At 40.5% G+C, this 17451-nt stretch overlaps 2 protein-coding genes across 2 annotated transcripts; both read left to right on the top strand.

The window, feature by feature from the left end:
* The first annotated feature begins 588 nt into the window (after window positions 1-588).
* Window positions 589-5480, top strand: LOC114583214 (vomeronasal type-2 receptor 26-like). Its single transcript, XM_028704553.2, has 4 exons — window positions 589-1146; window positions 2213-2440; window positions 2843-2969; window positions 4579-5480. Exons 1-4 carry the CDS (start codon window positions 589-591, stop codon window positions 5478-5480), a joined length of 1815 nt encoding a protein of 604 aa, XP_028560386.2.
* Window positions 5481-11788: 6308 nt separating this feature from the next.
* On the top strand, window positions 11789-14732 carry LOC114583215 (vomeronasal type-2 receptor 26-like). Its single transcript, XM_077918135.1, has 4 exons — window positions 11789-12004; window positions 12752-12979; window positions 13325-13451; window positions 13831-14732. The coding sequence occupies exons 1-4, from the start codon at window positions 11789-11791 to the stop codon at window positions 14730-14732; spliced, it is 1473 nt and encodes a 490-aa protein (XP_077774261.1).
* Window positions 14733-17451: the final 2719 nt, after the last annotated feature.

Below are 17451 nucleotides of genomic sequence, written 5' to 3'. Positions count from 1 at the left end.
CAATTGACAATACTGTGAAAAGCTTTAACAAACACTGGGTGGTTGCTGATGCAGACTGAGATCCTTGTGTGAATGAAGATAGTGCCTTTAGCCCTTTGCTCTCCTATCATTAGTCACTCAGGTAGTACAGTCGAGAAATAAAATGTTTGTTGATGTGAAGGATGCACTATTTATATGGATGTTCAAATGCACATGTCAACTGCATTTCACCATGCATAACACAGCTATATAAATGGAGGGTGTTTTCTTTCTCTCTCTCTCTTTTCCAAACAAATATCTCTTTAGCTCATATATGGCCCCACTCCAGTGATGAATACTAAAATCCCAGGACTACCTTTTTACCAGATGGCCCCACAAGAAAGCCACCAGTTTGCAGGGATTCTTTCTTTGCTTCTGCATTTCAAGTGGACATGGATTGGGGTCGCTGTGGTTGACAATGACAATGGAGAAAGATTTGTACAAAATGTGCTCCCACTCTTTTCAAACAGAGGTATTTGTTTTGCCTTTCTAGAAACAATCCCCAAATTTAGTTTTCTCACTGAAGGATTTGCTCTGATGCAACAAGGGGCTAAAATACATGATAGAGTGATGGGTAGCAAAGCCAATGTTGTGGTGGCCTATGGAGAAGCTTCGACCACTATATTTTTGAGATGGCTTCCATATCTATCAATGCTTGGGAGCACGAAAACGAACGTAAAAGGTAAAGTATGGATATCAACTGCCCAAGTGGAGTTCAATTCACTGGCCTTTCAGCGGGATTGGGATGCAGAAATATTCAATGGTGGTATATCCTTCAGAATTCACTCCAATGATCTACCAGGATTTCATCAATACATTGAGGGCAGAAACCCTTTGAATGCAGAAGGTGATGATTTCATCTGGGATTTCTGGCAACATGCGTTTGGCTGTGTATTTCCACATCGCGTTCTGGATGATGTGATGGGGGATATCTGCACAGGAATGGAGAATTTAGAGAAACTTCCTGCATCTCTCTTTGAAGTGACAATGCAAGGTCAAAGCTACAGCATCTACAATGCTGTCTATGCCATGGCCCATGCTTTACATACCATGTCCTTAGCAATACCCAAACACTCACAACTGCTGAGTAGAGGGAGACAGAAGCTTCAGAAGCAGCAGTTTTGGCAGGTAAGGGGCAAGAAATCCATACATTGCATGGAATATATAGTAGGTTCCGATTTCCCTAACCAGTAACCATTTTGTTCTCCTCCCTGCCCTCCCTGGCAGCTAAAAAGGAAAACTAAATTTTAATAATACTTTCCACAGATGTAATTACATAATTCTGTTACAGTATAGAAAACACAGAAATGTGATTTGAGAGTCTTTCAAATTTTACACAATACTCCTTGTTGTTTATGAACAGTGTGTATGCTGGCAACTCTGCTAATTTTTGTAGCATCCCTGTTTGCAATATCTGGGTCATAAAGGGTGATTGTATCTTCCTTCAGTCTTGTACTTCATAACTGTCCAAGTATGCATGGTGGGACAGTACACTTTCAGCGTTGAACTCTACATGCATACATTGTCCATGTACAGATGCACAGAAAGACATTTATTTACTACTTTTGCACACCCATTCATTCCTTTTCTCTCTCACACTATTACCCCCAATTGCCAGTTATGATCTCATTCATTAAAATATGATGTTCGGATGAATTAACACTTCCCTCTCCAGGATGGTGTGAGCTCCTGTTGCTCAGTCCCTGCTCCTGCTCACCTAGCAGTTCGAAAGCATGTCAAATGCAAGTAGATGAATAGGTATTGCTCCGGCGGGAAGGTAAACGGTGTTTCCGTTCACTGCTCTGGTTCACCAGAAGCAGCTTAGTCATGCTGGCCACATGACCTGGAAGCTGTACGCCGGATCCCTCGGTCAGTAAAGCGAGATGAGTGCTGCAACCCCAAAGTCATCCACGACTGGACATAACAGTCAAGGGTCCCTCTACCTTTACCTCCATCTGAAGCCTGTCAAACAAATAGGATTCCCTCCCCCACCCCATACACACACAACCTAGACTACACCTTAGCAGTGCTAATGGGGAATGGAGTATAGAGAACACTGCAGACCATGTGTGAGCCTAAAATAGGCTACATGTATGTTGCAGGCAGTGGGGCTACACTCTTTGCATTAGATCTCTCTTTGAAACATTCAGATCCACCCTCTTCTAAATGCTTGCCTTCTCTCTTTTCATTCTAGCTTCATCATTTTCTGAGAGGTGTCTCATTTAACAACAGTGCTGGAGACACAGTGTCCTTCAATCAGAACGGGGAGGTGATATCTAGCTTGGATGTTATCAACTGGGTTATTTCCTCCAACCAGTCCTTTCATAGGGTAAAAGTTGGGAGGATGGATCCTGAGGCTCCTCCAGACCAAGCCTTCACCCTTCATGAAGATGCCATAACATGGCATGGATGGTTTAACCAGGTGGAGTCATGTTTTTAGCTAATTCAAAAGAGATTCATTTTTCAATGAACAATTGTTCTGTGCTTTGATGTCTAAGATAATGTTCACTGGAGAATCAGAAAACTTACAAATTACTCTCTTTTCTTAGTGGATGTAAATGCATATATTTGTCCAGGATCAAATTGTGCACACTTTCCATCCCAAAGGGGTGTAATATTGTGCAATCTGGTGAAATATGTATAATATCTCCTATGTATTCATTGTTTTAATACAGACGATGATGAATTACTCTCTGCAGAGCTGATCCACGGCTTAGTGAATTGCTGTGACACTTTAGCAACATAAAGAAGGTCTCCAGAACCTGACTTATTCCAAATGCATTATTCTCATGAATATCATGTTTCTCCTTCATTTACTGATTAGGTCCGGCCTCTTTCTGTCTGTACTGAGAGTTGTCATGCAGGATCAAGGAAGAAAGTGAAGGAAGGAGAACCATTTTGCTGCTATGATTGCATCCCATGCCCAGAGGGAAAGATTTCAAACCAGGAAGGTAAGAGAAATACACAGAAATTTGGATACAGATGTAGTACTTCCATTGAGTTTCCCTTAAAAGGAATGGGACAAATTAAGTTATGACTAACTGGTCCACTTGCTTTCAAGGGGACCAAGTGTTACTCACTGAGGTTACTTCCAAGGAATCTCCTTGTTGTTGTTGTTGTTGTTGTTTAGTCGTTTAGTTGTGTCTGACTCTTCGTGACCCCATGGACCAGAGCACGCCAGGCACTTCTGTCTTCCACTGCCTCCCGCAGTTTAGTCAAACTCATGCTGGTAGCTTCGAGAACACTATCCAACCATCTCGTTCTCTGTCATCCCCTTCTCCTTGTGCCCTCCATCTTTCCCAACATCAGGTTCTTGTCCAGGGAGTCTTCTCTTCTCATGAGGTGGCCAAAGTATTGGAGTCTCAGCTTCAGGATCTGTCCTTCCAGTGAGCACTCAGGGCTGATTTCCTTCAGAATGGATAGGTTTGATCTTCTTGCAGTCCATGGGACTCTCAAGAGTCTCCTCCAGCACCATAATTCAAAAGCATCAATTCTTCGGCGATCAGCCTTCTTTATGCCAAAAACCCGGAAGTAATTGCTTCCATTTTTGAACATGCCTCAGAATTCAAACAGCTTCCGCTGCATGTTTTTCAATTTTCTCAATGGATTTTGCAGGCCACCCATTGCTCCTCAGTTTTCGAATGTTTCAGAAGTCGAACAGTCTCCTGGAGCAGATTACATTCGAAAACCAGGGTTCCACTATATTATCTTGGTGACTGAACAGTAATTAGCTTGCTAAGTCTACATTTGATTAAGAAGCATATATACTGCTTTCGGAAAATCAAAGAATTTTAATTTTATCTTCTGAATATGTCAAGTACAGTGGTACCTCTGGTTACATATGCTTCAGGTTACATACGCTTCAGGTTACAGTCTCCGCTAACCCAGAAATAGTACCTCGGGTTAAGAACTTTGCTTCAGGATGAGAACAGAAATCATGCTCCAGCGGCGAGGCAGCAGCAGGAGGCTCCATTAGCTAAAATGTGCTTCAGGTTAAGAACAGTTTCAGGTTAAGAACGGACCTCCGGAACAAATTAAGTACTTAACCCGAGGTGCCACTGTAATGCAGCTGCTGTAGGAAAGAAAAGGGGGCGAGTCAGGGCTGCCCTGACCTTAAGTGCACCTGGTAAGCCCGCCCCCAGCGCCATCCGATTGGCTGGCGCTGAGGGTGATGAATAATGATGAGCTAGGGGAATCCCTGAGTCCCGCCGGGCTGACGCCAGCCCCGCGAGATTGTAGTTGGGGGCATGAACCCGCAACCCCACCCCCTCATTATGTCGGGAGTGGCTTTAACCTGAGGTGCCACTGTAATGCTAAATAATAATAATAAAATTAAATCAGTTCTGTAAATAATATTAATATATAATATAACTGCAAGTACTTGAAAGTCATTTTTAATGAATTTATGTATTTCTAAAAATGATTTTACTTTGGGAATATTAACGTAACCAAAATATCTTTTGAATTACCAAGTCATGTTACAGCTTTTGAGCATCCCTCAATGTTGATGTGATGGATGGAATGTGTATCAACTGGGGACTGTACCTTTCTTTTTTCCAGATATGAGTAACTGTGATAAATGCTCAGACAAAGACTATCCAAGCAAGAACCGAGATGCATGTATTCCCAAGGATATAAGCTTCTTGTCTTATGAAGAACCTTTGGGCATCAGTTTAGTCTGCTTTTCGCTTTCATTTTCTCTGATCACAGCTCTGGTGCTGGGTACATTTGTGAAGCACCATGACACTCCCATAGTCATTGCAAACAACAGGAACCTCACCTACACTCTCCTCATTTCTCTCCTGCTCTGCTTCCTTTGTGCACAGCTCTTCCTGGGCCAGCCAGAGAAGCTGACATGTCTCCTCCGACAAACCACTTTTGGCATCATCTTCTCAGTGGCTGTTTCTTGTGTATTGGCAAAAACCATCACTGTGGTCCTGGCTTTCATGGCCACCAAACCTGGATCCAGGATGAGGAGATGGGTGGGGAAGGGATTGGCCAACACCATTGTCCTTTGCTGCTCCTTTGTCCAGGCAGGGATCTGTATTGTGTGGCTAGCAACCTTTCCCCCATTTCCAGATGTAGACAGTTACTCAGTGGCTAAAGAAATTATACTAGAATGCAATGAGGGGTCTGTAATGATGTTTTATGTTGTCCTGAGCTATATGGGCTTCCTGGCAATTATTAGTTTCATTGTCGCTTTCCTGGCCAGGAAATTACCTGACAGCTTCAATGAAGCCAAGTTCATCAGTTTCAGCATGTTGGTCTTTTGCAGTGTTTGGTTATCCTTTATTCCATCCTACCTGAGCACCAAGGGAAAATACATGGTTGCTGTGGAGATCTTCTCTATCTTAGCCTCTGGTGCTGGACTGCTGGGTTGCATCTTTTCCCCAAAATGTTATATTATTGTGTTCAGGCCTCAGCTGAACAACAGGGAGCAGCTAATAAGAAAGAAAAACTAAAGAAAGAAAGAAAAAAAGACTGTCCTTTTCTAATCAAAAGGGTGTATGTGCATTTTTCTCTCTGTATATGCATCAAATATTTGTGCATACATACATATAAAGGCTTATACATATTTCACTGTTGTCTAATTCTCATCAGCTGGGGAAAAAAATCACTTGGAATCCAAAAAAGCACAGAAAAGTCCCTTGCTTAAAAACTACAGTTGCAACTTTCAAATCTAGATGAATGCTACTAATTCCTACCCAGTCCACACTTTCTTCTTTTATCTACAAAAATAAACCCCAGTTTTTTATATATGATCAACACATCAATTATACAAGATTTCCTATAAATTTGTGTTCTAATATTTACCTCATTAAATAGGAAATAATATGGAACAAGATGCCTATGAAATTAATTCAGCAAAGATTCATCTATTTCTCCCCTATTTTTAAGATACTCCTTAGGTGATATTATACCCTGGTAATTTTACCATCCATTAACTCCAATCTGTCCCCTAAATGCAGCTGTTGGTTTTTTTATTTAAAAAAAACACCCCATAAAGTCACATATTTCCACTTTGGGGAGTTTGTTTTCCTAGAAGTTAATTTAATTACTAAACCAGCACTGATACCATTTCCTTCATTAGCATTACTAGGGGTATGAGGTGGGCCAAATATAGTTTGAATAAATAATTGATTATGTTGTTATTGATAGCCACCAGTATGGTTATCATGAGAATATGGAAATGATGAGAGGAACTAAATAATGATGTATCGTATCATCAAATCTGGTCCAAAGCTACTGCGGAATAAATAACTCAGTAATGAAGGTATAATACAGGACAAACAAACAAAAACGTTTGGGGGGGGAATGTGGGCTATTAAAAATATGTTTATCATTATAACGATGTTCAAATGCTTCCTTTGAAATAGGAATTTGGAATTCTTAGTTGCTTTTTGGAATGCTTAGTTACTTTTAAGTGAGAATATCATAAGACCTCGAGGACCATTTTCTGATATTTATAAATAGAGCATTTTTACTACCCTCAACTCCGGTAATTATTATTATTATTTTCAACAAATTTCCATGAATCAAGCCAGATTTGCACTTTCTTTGTATGTTTAAATTTCCTTTACATTCAGCTCTATTGTATTTCTTTCTTTCTTTCTTCTTCTTGTGTCGCTGAAATAAATATTTTTGTTTAAATGAATACATTTTTTAAAAAAATACAAGACTCCAGAGAAGAAAGCCAATCTCTTTTACTTTTCCCCTTCTCCTCAAAAAGAATAAACTTTAAGGGCTACAAAACTGATACAGATATGCTGTAAAATGGTAGTTTGGCTTTGAACGGAAATAGATGTACCTCTCTGTTAACTGAGAAGGTATAATCAATCTTAAATAGGTACCATAATTTTTTCCTCTTCAAAAGAGAGTTGCTACTTTTTGGTATACTGTACCACATATTCTAGGAGAGACTATTATTGCTCTAGCATTCATAATAATCAAGCCTTGTGCCTTACTCTGCAGTTCAAGAGATTTAATTATATTGCATTATTGTATTGGCCTGCTACACTATGTTTTTACATGCAATTGACTAACATTTCCCCCTCTTCTGTAATTGTGAATTATATTTGCTTCAGTAAGGAGATACATTGATCAAAACTAATAAACTCAGATTCAGTGCTGAATCCTAAATATTCAGTGAGCTGAATACAGAGGAGGAGCTCTGTATTGGTAGCTGTTTCTGGAATGATCTAAGGGACTGCTTTAACCATTGAACCAAGGGTTTGATACATAAATAAATACACTTAAAGTTTTACCATGAGCAAAGCTATATTTGTCACACATCAAGCAATATAAATCAATTTTACAAAAGGATCAGGGCCAGCAAGGCCTGCAGCAGCCATCAGCAGAAACATTTTAAACAAAAGACACCAGTTTCTCAGCTGATATAGGTTATATAGTCTGGCAAAGACCAATGAAAGCTGTTGGGAAAGTGGAGAGCTGATGCTTCAGTATTAAGCTACTTTCCACCTGTGTCATAGTTACACTATGCTGGTGAAGATCAAAAGAAGGAGGCTGGAAAAGGTTAAACCCAGTGGGGTTTAGCAATCAGCAAAACTGTCCTAGTAGCCAGAAGTATGAATGGAGAAGCACTGGAGTCAGGAGCAAAGAGTGTTCACTAGATGGAGTATGTCAACAGCATCTCTTGAGTCTCTCCAAGAAAGACAGCCTAAGGCTTAAATGCAGGCTATTTGGAGAGGCAGAGCTTTGATTTCAGCTCTGCATGGAGATATTCATATTTCTATGAGGTTTTTGTCTGAGTTGGGATCAGGACATCTAACTTTATTGTTTTAAGTTTGTTTTGGAGTAAGTTCTGTTAGAAAAGCTTTTGAACTGTATTTTTTGACCGGGCAATTTTTATTTCAAGAAGTATCAGTTTTTACTCATCCTATTGCTTCCAAATGTGCAGTATTAATAACCTCAATAAACAGTTTGTTGCTGTTATTTCTGATGTCCGTTTCTTGATATGCCAAATCCAAATGCCTCTTGTCATGGTGAACAGCAGCAGGAACTGACAGAGCACAGTTCTGGGGTGTTTTTTCTCCAGAACAGGAGTGGTGTCATCTGCCGCAGCACAAGGGCAAATGGCGGGGCTTCTCTGCTAATGCAAAGATCATGAACCTTTCAAGTTTTGCTGTTGCTTGTGAACAAACAGCATACAAAACTCAGAGATTAGGGGAAACTGTTAAGCAGAGACAGGGTTTTTTCTTTTGCTTATATTTCTAATTAAAAGCTAAAGGTTGCCTTTTAGCTCACTAAATATCTTTTCTTGAAGCTAAATATGGTTTGCATGTTGAAATTTGAAAAACCATGCTGATGTCATGGACTGGCTAGATGCAGAAGAGTGGTAGGAGGCATCAGCTGTTCCAAGGGGAAGAAGACTCAGATCCAGGAGATTGGTGGTGGGATGATGATGAGTGGTCAGATGGATAATAGGGAGCAGGCTGAGAGGAGGAGGTGTCACAAGCTGAAGGGGTAACAGTGTTTAGTGAGCAGGAAGAGGCTGTGGCAAAAGGCAGTCCAGAATCAAAGGCAGAAGCAGAGACTGGAGTGGGGGCAGACAGCTGAGGAAGCCAGGGAGTCTCGCCCTCCTGCTGTGACCAGCTCCCCTCCTCCCTGGTCTTCTAAAACACAGAAGGAATGAAGAGGGGGGAGGAAAGAGAGAGGAGAGGAAGGAGCCTCCGGTTGCTAGAGAATGACCTAGGAGAAGAGCCTTAGAGAGCAGTAGAAAGGCAAGGATGTTCAGTCCTCACAACTGCCTCATTGGGGCAAGACCTATTGGGATGAATTGTTGTGATCATTATGCCTGCATTGGTTTGGTTTCTTTAAATAAGGAGCTAACCTCACTCTCACTGGGTGTTTTATTACTGACCTACTTCTGACTCCAGCTCCTAACAGCTGAGTTAAGAATTCCAGAGTTCAATAGAGCTCTCTCTCAAATAACTACTATACACAGAATTGCTGTCACGCCTCATAATGATAATAATAATAATAATAATAATAATAATAATAATAATAATAATAATAATTTATTTATACCCCACCCATCTGGTTGAGTTTCCCCAGCCACACTGGGCGGCTCCCAATCAAGTGTTAAAAACAATACAGCATTAAATATTAAAAACTTCCCTAAACAGGGCTGCCTTCAGATATCTTTTAAAAATAGGATAGCTGCTTATTTCCTTGACATCTGATGGGAGGGTGTTCCACAGGGTGGGTGCCCCTACCGAGAAGGGCCTCTGTCTGATTCCCTGTAACCTCACTTCTCACAATGAGGGAACCACCAGAAGGCCCTCGGTGCTGGATCTCAGTGACCAGAGCTGTGAACCCAGGTTGCCATGCCCTTATACCAACTTGCTACATATACCACTTTACACTTTGGAATCGCCTTTGGCTACAACTTCAAAATTCCTCTCTGCACTACGGCTCCTATATTATAGAACCAAGGGGAATTTAAGATGACAGTTCTGACTATTCTCCAGCAATCCTACAGGGAACTCAGCATTTTAACTTAATAATCACCTTCCTATAGTCAAAAGGACTATAATTAATTCTGCTGCTTCTCAAATCCATGGTGCAATTTCAGTGACCAATGTAAATACTCAAAGCAAAGTTTGTGGGAAATGTTATAAATATAGCCTCTCGTGAAATTAAACTACTTTTCAGGTTAGCCAGTTTTAATGTATTGACAGTGCTGTAGAAGGGATTACATGAATATGTGGATAAAAGTTAGATGTGCCCTTGTATGGAAGACAGCAGTTTTTGTTGTCTTGCAACTAGCACTATTTACTCAAAAGACATGTCAGGTCCACATAGCAAACTGCAGGATTCAGTATATACACCAGCCACTTCATAAGTACCATCAGTCAGGAGATTTTATCATTGGTGGCATTGCTTCTCATGGTGGCTTCCTCTCCAATCCAGCAACCTTCACTGAACAAGTCCCACTGGAGTTGCCTGAAGAGCTTGTGTAAGAACTTAGCTATTATTATTTACTTCTACTTATTTTGTCACTGAAATGAACAGTCCTAAAACTCTATACATACATATTTGGGAATAATTCCCTTCAAATCCATCTCTTATTGAAAATAGAGAGGATGGTGGTATTAGGTTTAGGAAGTTAATAGAATACCAAAAGGGGAAAAAATCTCATTGTTCCACATGGAAATGTATAACACTTTATTGAGAGGCATGCATTCTTATAAACTTTCTGCAACCTGGTAGAATGAATAGGAAAACTTCTCTTCTCTTCTGAAGTTGAAATCTGATTATTTCATCTTATGGTCCTTGTTAGGGCCACCTCGCACTAAAATAATTAACTTCTGAGTTTAAATGCAAAGTATTTAGCAGTATGAGATATCATTTTGACAAAGATTGCAACTCTTGTTCTAGGGTGGTGCCTAAGGGTTACCAGCACATCCTGGCCTTAGCATTTGCAGTAAAGGAGATCAATGAAAACCATCACATCTTACCAAACGTCACCTTGGGCTTCCACATCTATGACAGCTATGTCAATGCAAGGAAGACCTGTCATGCCACAATGCTACTTTTATCCACACTGGAGAAATTTGTCCCCAACTATATATGTGATATCCAGAATAATCTGACAGCTGTCATTGGGGGACTTGACACTGAAACTTCCCTTCATATGTCAACTATCTTGCATCTCTATAAGATTCCACAGGTAGGGCACTTCTGTCTGTGTGTGGAATATTTGAATCCAATACCATTTTCATACTTCCTTGGTCTTTCCAGATTTTGTTTTGTGTGGGTTGGAACCAGAAGGGGGTGCACTAAAAATGGATGGGTGGCCCTTCCTTCCTTCCTCTTCTCATTGTTCCAAGACTAAGAAAACCCTCATAAATAAGGATGGGGAATGAAATGATTGTCACATGATAGTCACAAAGTATAACTGAGATTCATAATGACACAAACCAGACTACTTGTCTGATTCAGTGTAACACATATTCTGATGTCCCTTTATTAATTGGTTTGTGGTGAATACCAGCTGATTACCTATAGCCCCTTTTAAGGGATAATTATTCATAGGATTTGATGCCACTTTTGATATGTTAAAATAAGAATTTCCAACCTAACATTTATTTCTCCAATCTCTCCTTAGCTCACATATGGCCCTGCTCCAGTGATGAATGATCAAACCCCAGGATTTTCCTTCTACCAGATGGCCCCCCAGGAACGGCACCAATTTGCAGGAATTCTCTCTTTGCTTCTGCATTTCAGATGGACATGGATTGGGGTCCTTGTGATGGATAACGACAATGGAGAAAGATTTGTGCACACTGTGCTCCCAGTGTTTGCAGAGAGTGGTATTTGCTTTGCCTTTCAAGAAAAAATTCCAGCAATTAGTTTTGCCACTGCAACTGATGACATGATTCAAGTAGGGGCAAAATTGCATGATGAAATAATGAGCAGCAAAGCTAACGTAGTGCTGGTCTATGGAGAATCTTATGCAATGATATTTTTAAGATGGCTTCCCTATCTAAAAAACATAGTGCCTGTGACAATGAATATAAAAGGTAAAGTGTGGATCACAACAGCCCAGGTGTTATTCACTTCATATAGCTTTCAAAGGAATTGGGATTTAGATGTGTTCCAAGGCACTATATCTTTTGCAATTCATTTGCAAGAACTAGAAGGTTTTCATCAATATGTTAAGAGCAGAAATCCATCCATTACAGATGGAGATGGTTTTCTCAGGGACTTCTGGCAACAGGCCTTTGGCTGTCAATTCCCAAATTCCATGGCTGGCAAGGTGCAGTGGAATATTTGCACTGGAGAAGAAAAGCTGGAGAGTCTTCCTCGGAATTTTTTTGAAATGAGTATGACAGGCCCCAGCTATAGCATCTACAATGCTGTTTATGCCGTGGCCCATGCTTTGCATGTGTTGACCTCATCTAACTTCAGAGGAATGGTTCACAAAAAGAGACAGAAGGATTGGAACCAACAGTTTTGGAAGGTAATGGGCAGAAGTTTCTCACCTTGCATAGCACCTTGGAATAATGTTTTTTCCTCCCAAAAACTGGGGTTCCTCACTGCTCTGCTCTTTGCTGCCTGGATTTGCAACTTTCTGCATGGGTGTGAGAAAGAGGAAACCAGTGTTGTAGCTATACTTTTCAGTTAGTATGAAATATTGAAATGCTTGCAAATTTTAGCTAAACAATGATGGTACTACACAGATGAAAGGGGAATAAGTTAATGAGCTTATTCCAGCAGAAAATGTCCATGGTGGGGGGTGGGGCTGTGAGATGCCACACAATCAATTCAGATGCGGCTCAAATTCCAGCCAGGAAGCAGTGATGGCAGCCAGAGGCATCTGCATCGATAACAATAACTATATCTTTATTGTCATTGCTCTCCTAGCATCCCCTATTCCACAAATGCTTCATCAGATCAAGTGATCCCACACCACTCCTGAGAGGTAGGACACTGACAAAAACAACAAGAAAGCAGGATGTGTGTCAGAGAAAATTTATTGGAAAATCCACCAGATCAAGCTCCGTCACCATCTTTCATTGACTCTGGGCTCCATTCAACATTAAATGAGAAAGGTTTTCCTGTGTGTTAACATGCCTTTATGGGAACAAGTTTCACCATCTCTACAATAGATCTTTGTCTGAAAGATCAAAAGTCAGTCTTCACTAAATTCCTTCCTTTGTTTTGTTTTGTTTTGTTTTGTTTTGTTTTGTTTTGTTTTTCAATCTAGCTCCACCGCTTTTTGAGAAGTATCACATTTAACAACACTGCAGGAAATGAGGTCTCCTTCAACCAGTATGGAGAGGTACTAAGTGGCTTGGATATTATCAACTGGATTATTTCCTCCAACCAATCCTTTCATAGAGTGAGAATTGGAAGGATGGACCCAAAGACTTCTCCAGATCGTGCATTTACCCTTGATGAAGATGCCATAACATGGCACAGCTGGTTTAACCAAGTAGGCTCCAAGTATCTCCTGTTTCAAATGAGTTCCAGTATTGAATGAGCACTGGGGATCGGTCCAGATTTCTAAAATTGCTTTCCTTTGAAAATCATACACACCCACTGAAGTGTGTGCACTTGGTTATACAGTGATCTGCCCAAACACCTCCATATCGGTGAAAAATAGAGGGTGTTTATACTGGCTTTCAGTGAACAGCAATGCTCTCTCTAGTTCGGAAAAATATCTTCTATATCATACCAAATAGTTTCTCCCTCTCCCCACACAAAGGTACCCAGAACCAGAAAGATTTCCTAATAATTATTCTTTTAATCATCATTATGCTCTTTCATTATGGTTCAGGTTCAGCCTCATTCCGTATGTACTGTGAGTTGCCAACCTGGATCTAGCAAGAAAGTGAAGGAAGGGGAGCCTTTTTGTTGCTACGATTGCATCCCATGCCCAGATGGGAAGATTTCAAACAGGGAGGGTAAGCAATAGACACAGACGGCAGGATCCACTTGCCATTACTTGCCCTCAGCTCCAAATGAAATAAATGCAAGCGGTGTAAGTTTGCTTAAGTTATTCTGGATCAAACACAAAGGCTGCTGTGTTCTGTTATCCAGAGGAATGTTTAGAATGTTATTGAGATGTTATCAAAACATTTATGCCACATTTAGCCCCAAATGGATGACCACGTCATTTTCAATGCAGCATTCCTATTTCCACTCTGATGATACTTTATATCCATTGAACAACTTTATAGTATCAACACTGACAGTTTCACTGGATTTTAATGGATACGTGAAATGAGAGCAATTATGGCATGCTGTTGAAATTAATGGCAATAAACATCTTTGTTTCTCCAGATATGAATGACTGTAATAAATGCTCAGATGAAAACTATCCTAGCAAGAGGAAAGATACATGCATTCCCAAGGATATAAGCTTCTTGTCTTATGAAGAGTCTTTAGGCATTAGTTTAGCCTTCCTTTCTCTTTCCTTTGCTTTAATCACAGCACTGGTGCTGGGAATATTTCTGAAGAACCACAAGACGCCCATCGTCAAAGCCAACAACCGCAACCTCACCTACACTCTCCTCATCTCCCTACAGCTCTGCTTTCTTTGTGCTTTATTATTCATTGGCCAACCAGAGAATGCAACATGTCTCCTCCGACAAACTGCTTTTGGCATTATCTTCTCAGTAGCTGTTTCTTGTGTGCTAGCAAAGACTATCACGGTGGTTCTGGCTTTCATGGCCACCAAACCAGGTTCCAGGATGAGGAAGTGGGTGGGGAAAAGACTGGCCTACTCCATTGTTCTTTCCTGTTCCCTTATTCAAACAGGCATTTGTATTGTGTGGCTGGCAACCTCTCCCCCATTCCTAGACATTGACATGCACTCAATGGCTGAAGAAATTATACTAGAATGTAATGAGGGGTCTGTGACTATGTTTTACTGTGTCCTCGTCTACATGGGCTTCCTGGCAATTGTAAGTTTGACTGTGGCTTTCCTTGCCAGGAAATTGCCAGACAGTTTCAATGAAGCCAAGTTCATCACTTTCAGCATGTTGGTCTTTTGTAGCGTTTGGTTATCTTTTGTTCCTAGTTACTTGAGCACTAAAGGGAAATATATGGTAGCCGTGGAGATCTTCTCTGTCTTAGCTTCCAGCGCTGGGTTGTTTGGTTGCATCTTTTCCCCAAAGTGTTATATTCTTTTGTTGCAGCCTCAGCTGAACAACAGGGAACAGATAATCAGAAGAAAAGAATGAAGTTTTTATTGTGAGTTCTTTGTTATGGAATGTTGATTTATGCTGATGTGTTTTATGGATGTTTGTGTACAGCACAATATTTGTAGTTCCCTTTTCTTCAGCAGCTTAACGGAAATTTTATCTACAAGACTTCAGTCTCTCCAAGTTGAGGAATGTGTTTGGAGAACAGAATCAAGTCTACAGTCCTTCTTATTCCGTGCAAACAGAAAACAAGTCATGGTGGAAGATGCCAAAGAGCCATTTACTCGAAGTAAAAAAAAGGGGGGGGAGGAAGAAGAGCATGTCAAATGCTGCCCACTCCAGTACATCACCTTTGGCTCATTTGCAGTCCTCCTTGATTTTAAATTATTGTATGTGCAATGGGGAGCCTTTTCATGTCATGATACACTAGTTGCCTCCCTTACTATAAAGCTTATGGTGAATTGTATGAACCTGAGAGGGTGGGGCTTTGCAGTGTGATTCAGCTTCCTCTTCTATATTTGTTCACATGTGAGTGGGGATGTCAAAGCAATCTACTGAATTCTCAAGTGTATAGCCTTCCACCCACTTATTCAACCTTCAACATAGGAAGTATTTTCCACCTTGGTTTGCTTAAAAAAAAAGAAAAAATTCTAAAAAATTAAATCTTGTATCCATTATATGTAAACAGAAGTGTAAATTGCTTTGCAATACACATTATTTAAGTATTTATGCATTTAAATCTGTAATACTAGTTTATGATGAACATTTGTAACTGTTGACTTCATTTATATTATGCTAGTTTAAAAAATACCTTCTTTTTAACCTTGAATTTTATTTACAATGTTGATATATATATGTTATATTTTATGTAAAATGAGTAGAGGTTTTATTTACAATTAAGCGGCATACAATATCGTCTCTCTCCTGACCTGTGTCTCATATCTTCATTATTTATTACTAGAGACAGTCAATATGCACTAAGGCTTCAATGCTAATTCTGTCTGATCAGAAGTAAGTCCCATTGACCTCAAGGGGACTTATTCCCAGGTAAATGAAATTAGGATAGCCCCTTTGAACCACTGCCTTTGCTCCTCATTTTTCTTTCCTTATGGAAATAAGTGGTCTCTTTTGTTACCTGTGTATTTCATCTGTGCTCCTCAGTTAAAGCGTGAGGCGCAATGAAAGGAGAACCATCTGGATTTGACTATTCATTTTGATCACCAACCCCACCTGATTGGTGGTTGGCATCACTCTTTACAGAGACAAAAACCAAAGAGGGATCAGGAAGCAAGTTTTGTGAAGTGATATTTAATATGCAAACCAAACAAACCAGGATTTCAGTTTCTAGCATTTGAGAATTTGGAGGAGGGGAATTGAAATCATGTAACACCTATCTTCTTTTTTTATACCATGCAAAGTTATAAAGAATTATGGTGGATCAGATCAAAAGCCCATCTAGTCCAGTTCAACCACAAAAATGACCCTTCAAACTGTAATGTAGCTGAGAAATAGGAATAGCCCACATCCCACCATGGCCACACCAGGCCTCAACCTCCACTCCCCACAATTCTGGAAATAACAGGCACCATCAGATTTAGCCTCTCCCCAGACCACAAGTCAAGTGCATAGCACCTTGGGGTCATTTGCAGCCCTCTGTGAGTTTGCAGTCTCTATCTACAGTGGGAAGCCTTGTCCAGTCATGGTGCACAGTAAGATCTTTGGCTGTGTTATATGTGTTAGAGTCTCTGTAAGCTGCTTAGGTTTGATTTACACTTAAACAATATACAATTTCTGTTAAATAAATTATTAAAACACCCCTTGACTGATAATTGGTGCTCTCCCAACATGTATCCCATAGCCTGGTTGTTCTTTGCTAGAGACAACCAATATGTACTACAGCTGCAATTCTTATTGCCGACCTACTCACAGTGCCCCCTGGCGGTGAAAGACAATACCAACAACAGGTGTAAGCAAACTGCACATGACAACATTCTGGAATTTAAAATTAGCCACAACTTTTATTGATTACAAATTGTAGGTAGGCTTTGGTCCAGGCATTAGGCGCTTATCCATTTTCCAGCTTCCAGGTGGACGCTTGAGCAGGGTTGTGTCTGGCATAGGAACCGGGGGGGGGGGCAGAACAAGCATGTTTTCTCCTACTCTGGAGGGTAGGACACAAACCAATGCCTTCAAGTTACAAGAAAGGGGATTCTGACTACACATCAGGAATAACTCTCTGACAGTAAGTGTTGCTACACAGCAGAATGGGCTCGCTTGGGAGATGGTGGACTGTCAGGAACGGGTGTCAAGAATAAAGCACACAAAGTAAGTGAAAGTTAACTCGTTATTAGAAGAAATAAGGTCTGCTCAGAAGTGCCATGCCTAATGAGCACAGCAACTCTTCTCGTTAGGTCTCTTCTCCTCCCTCTTTATATCTCTTCTGGTCCAAGGAGATGGGGGGGGGGAGATGGGGGGAATTCTTGCAGCAGGAGGGGAAGACACCTGGCTTCTTCACCAGCCAAACTTATTTCTGCTGTTTTGCCTTCCTCCTCTTCAGCTTCTGATCCTTATGCTGGACTTCTCTCTGCCACAGACTCTCATTGCTCACTAAACCCGGTTACTTCTTCCACTTCTGACACCTCCTCCTCCCAGTCTCCTCCCTCTTTTTGTCCTTTTAATTAAAAGCAAAAGGTTGTCTTTTAGCTCACTTAATATCTTTTCTTAAAACTAAATGTGATTTGCATGTTGAAATTTGTAA

The sequence above is a fragment of the Podarcis muralis genome, chromosome 13 (genome assembly GCF_964188315.1).
Source record: "Podarcis muralis chromosome 13, rPodMur119.hap1.1, whole genome shotgun sequence".
Lineage (NCBI taxonomy): Eukaryota > Metazoa > Chordata > Lepidosauria > Squamata > Lacertidae > Podarcis > Podarcis muralis.
Note: the sequence above shows the minus strand (reverse complement) of the source record. Positions and strands in the feature narration are given on the sequence as shown.

Coding starts and splice junctions, on each gene's coding strand:
- LOC114583214 (XM_028704553.2), top strand. CDS start 589: ATGGGTAGCAAAGCCAATGTTGTGGTGGCCTATGGAGAAGCTTCGACC. Junction 1,147..2,212: donor AGAAGCAGCAGTTTTGGCAG/GTAAGGGGCAAG, acceptor TTTTCATTCTAG/CTTCATCATTTTCTGAGAGG. Junction 2,970..4,578: donor AAAGATTTCAAACCAGGAAG/GTAAGAGAAATA, acceptor TCTTTTTTCCAG/ATATGAGTAACTGTGATAAA.
- LOC114583215 (XM_077918135.1), top strand. CDS start 11,789: ATGGCTGGCAAGGTGCAGTGGAATATTTGCACTGGAGAAGAAAAGCTG. Junction 12,005..12,751: donor GGAACCAACAGTTTTGGAAG/GTAATGGGCAGA, acceptor TTTTCAATCTAG/CTCCACCGCTTTTTGAGAAG. Junction 12,980..13,324: donor GGCACAGCTGGTTTAACCAA/GTAGGCTCCAAG, acceptor ATTATGGTTCAG/GTTCAGCCTCATTCCGTATG.